At 53.9% G+C, this 2,570-nt stretch overlaps 1 protein-coding gene across 1 annotated transcript in view; it reads left to right on the forward strand.

Moving 5' to 3' along the window:
* FKBP3 (FKBP prolyl isomerase 3) overlaps window positions 1-2,570 on the forward strand; it is a 5,173-nt gene that overhangs the window by 1,466 nt on the left and 1,137 nt on the right. Inside the window, exons 2-4 of the mRNA XM_031066220.1 lie at window positions 3-170; window positions 672-807; window positions 1,712-1,779. Coding sequence (XP_030922080.1) covers window positions 3-170; window positions 672-807; window positions 1,712-1,779 — 372 coding nt within the window. The remainder of the gene's footprint in view (window positions 1-2; window positions 171-671; window positions 808-1,711; window positions 1,780-2,570) is intronic.

Genomic DNA, 2,570 nt, shown 5'->3' on the forward strand with positions numbered 1-2,570 from the left:
AGGGAGCTGGGCTCGGGCAGGGCCGGGGCCGGGCGTGCGGCTCCTCATCCTGCCCCCCGCAGCGCTTCAAGGGCACGGACGGCGCCGAGAAGGCGGCGGAGAAGGCGAAGCCGGCCAAGGCGGAGGAGGCCAAGGGGAAGGCGGTGAAGGCTGAGGAGGCTGTGGAGGAGGTTGGTGTGATGCCCCCGACTCGCGTTTTTCGCCTGGAAAATCACGTTATGAGGGTGGCCTGTCTCGGGGTGTGGGTTAGGGGAATATCAGGGAAAGGTTCTTCCCAAAAAGGTGCTGGCACTGCCCAGGCTGCCCAGGGAATGGGCACGGCCCCCAGGCTGCCAGAGCTGCAGGGGGGTTTGGACAGCACTGCCAGGGATGCCCATGGGGAGATTGTGGGGGGTCTGGGCAGGGACAGGATGGTCCTTGTGGGTCCCTCCCAGCTCAGGAGGTTGTGTGATCCTAAGTCTTCAAAAACCTGGTTACAATAAGAAATCTGGTGTTTGTACCCCACCTTAACCTTAAGCTGTATTTTCCCCAAATGTTGCAGCCCTGCAGTAGTATGAACACATCATTCACTAACAGTGTCTTCTTTTATGCCTTAAACTCAGTGTTTGTTCAGTCTTGGATATCTGAGATTGTTTAACCCACCAGTCATAACTCTCTTTTTATAACCTTAGGGGCCACCAAAGTACACAAAATCCATTTTAAAGAAGGGAGATAAAACCAACTTCCCGAAGAAGGGAGACACTGTCCACTGCTGGTACACAGGAAAGCTGCAGGATGGGACAGTCTTCGATACCAATATTCAATCAAGTAAGGTTATGGGTATATAGATGTGCAGATAAACTCCTGGGGTTGGTTGCAAACACTCCTGGAGGGAATTACCTGGGCTCCTCCAGCAGATGTGGGCAGGGGTTTGCCCCTGGGAGGTGTGTCTGGGAGCATTCCTGACAAACAGCTTTATCATGGTGCTGCTGAGCTGCTGTGCAGCTCCCGGATCCCGATTTTCCATGAGCTAGCAGGGGCAGTATTTTAGGACTGGCTGGTGTCAAGTGACACGGCTGCATCCTGCCAGCCCTGGCTTCTGGCATTCCAGGCCTGGGGAATGTGGAATGCAGGGAGTCAATCCCCCGGGGAGATGGTGCCTAGGAAACTCCAGCAGCAGCAGTGTCCTGAATTTCTCTAAATAAACACATCTTGGGGCCACTCTGTGGTAAATCTTTACATATGGAGGCACTGGAATGAGAGTGGTTTGAACACTCTGGTGGGCAGTATTCCCTGCTGGTGTTTTGTGACAGATCAGAGGGTTTAGGGGTATGAAATGGTGCAATACTGGAAGGGCTTTCCCAGCAGTGATGTCCCACACTCAGGAACAGTGTTCCAGGGTCACTGGAGTACTGTCTGTAATTCCTCATACTTGTATGTTCCCTGTTAGCTTTCCTTGGTTCCTTAGTATGTCCATAACTTGTACAGTCAACTTGAGTAATTCAGGAATGAGCTTTTGGGGTCTGAAGGATGCTTTGGTGCAGCTTGAACATTTCATGATGTTTTTAGTGCACAGCTTTAATATTTCCCCCTGAAAATCTGATATTGGGCTAAAAATAATATCAGGAGAACAGCTATTTATGTAAAGCATGATTGTAATGGCAGTTTTCTACAGAGGTGTGGAGTGTGCTGGTGTGATGTTGAGGCAAATGAACACAAAACTCTTTTCCAGGTTCAAAGAAGAAAAAAGCAGCCAAGCCCTTGAGTTTCAAAGTTGGCGTAGGAAAAGTGATCCGAGGTGTAAGTAAAGCATTCAGAGCTCCCTCCCAGTCCCTGGGCAGTTCCAGTCTGTGGTTTGTGACTGGGGTGCAGGTTTTGGGTTCTGTTTCTCTTGGGGGCAGATTGCAAGGGATTGCTCTGGGAGGATGGAACATTCATGCTCAGCCATTCCCTCTCAGGCAGAGCTTGGAACCCAGGCTGTGTTCCCTGGGGTCAGCCCTGTCAGTCTCCTGTCAGTGTCTCACAGCAGCTGAGGCTGATTCTGGCATCCCAGGATCTCCATCCAGCCCTGTGTGCATTCTGTGCTCTGTGCCAGGTCTGAGCTCCCTTTCCATGGGGAAATGCTGTGTCCAGCCTGGGGCCATTCCTCTCCTCCTGTCCCTGTTCCCTGGGAGCCCCCTGGCTGTCCCCTCCTGGCAGGAGCTGTGCAGAGCCACAGGGTCCCCCCTGAGCCTGCTTTGCTCCAGGCTGGGCAGGAGAAATCCTAATGTGGGATGGGGCTGGAGCTGGGGAGGGGCTGTGTCCATGGGCAGCACTGCAGGAGCAGCAGTGGCCCAGGTTTCTCCCTGTGTTTATCCCAGGTTTGTGGGTGCCAGAGCCTTCCCTCAGTGGGGACAGCACCAGTCCCTGGGCACTCCCTGGGAAGGGCATCCTGGAGCTGGGAATGCTGATGGGATGTGTTCCCATTGCTCTCTGGTGCCATCCCAGCACAGAGGCACAGATTGCTCTGTGGGGCTGGTGTGGGAGCAGGGAACACCCCCTGGAGTGCTGCACAGGGCTGGGGAGGGCGCCTGGGGCTGTGTGGGCATTTC

The sequence above is a fragment of the Geospiza fortis genome, unplaced genomic scaffold (assembly GCF_000277835.1).
Source record: "Geospiza fortis unplaced genomic scaffold, GeoFor_1.0 scaffold23, whole genome shotgun sequence".
Taxonomy (NCBI): Eukaryota; Metazoa; Chordata; class Aves; order Passeriformes; family Thraupidae; genus Geospiza; species Geospiza fortis.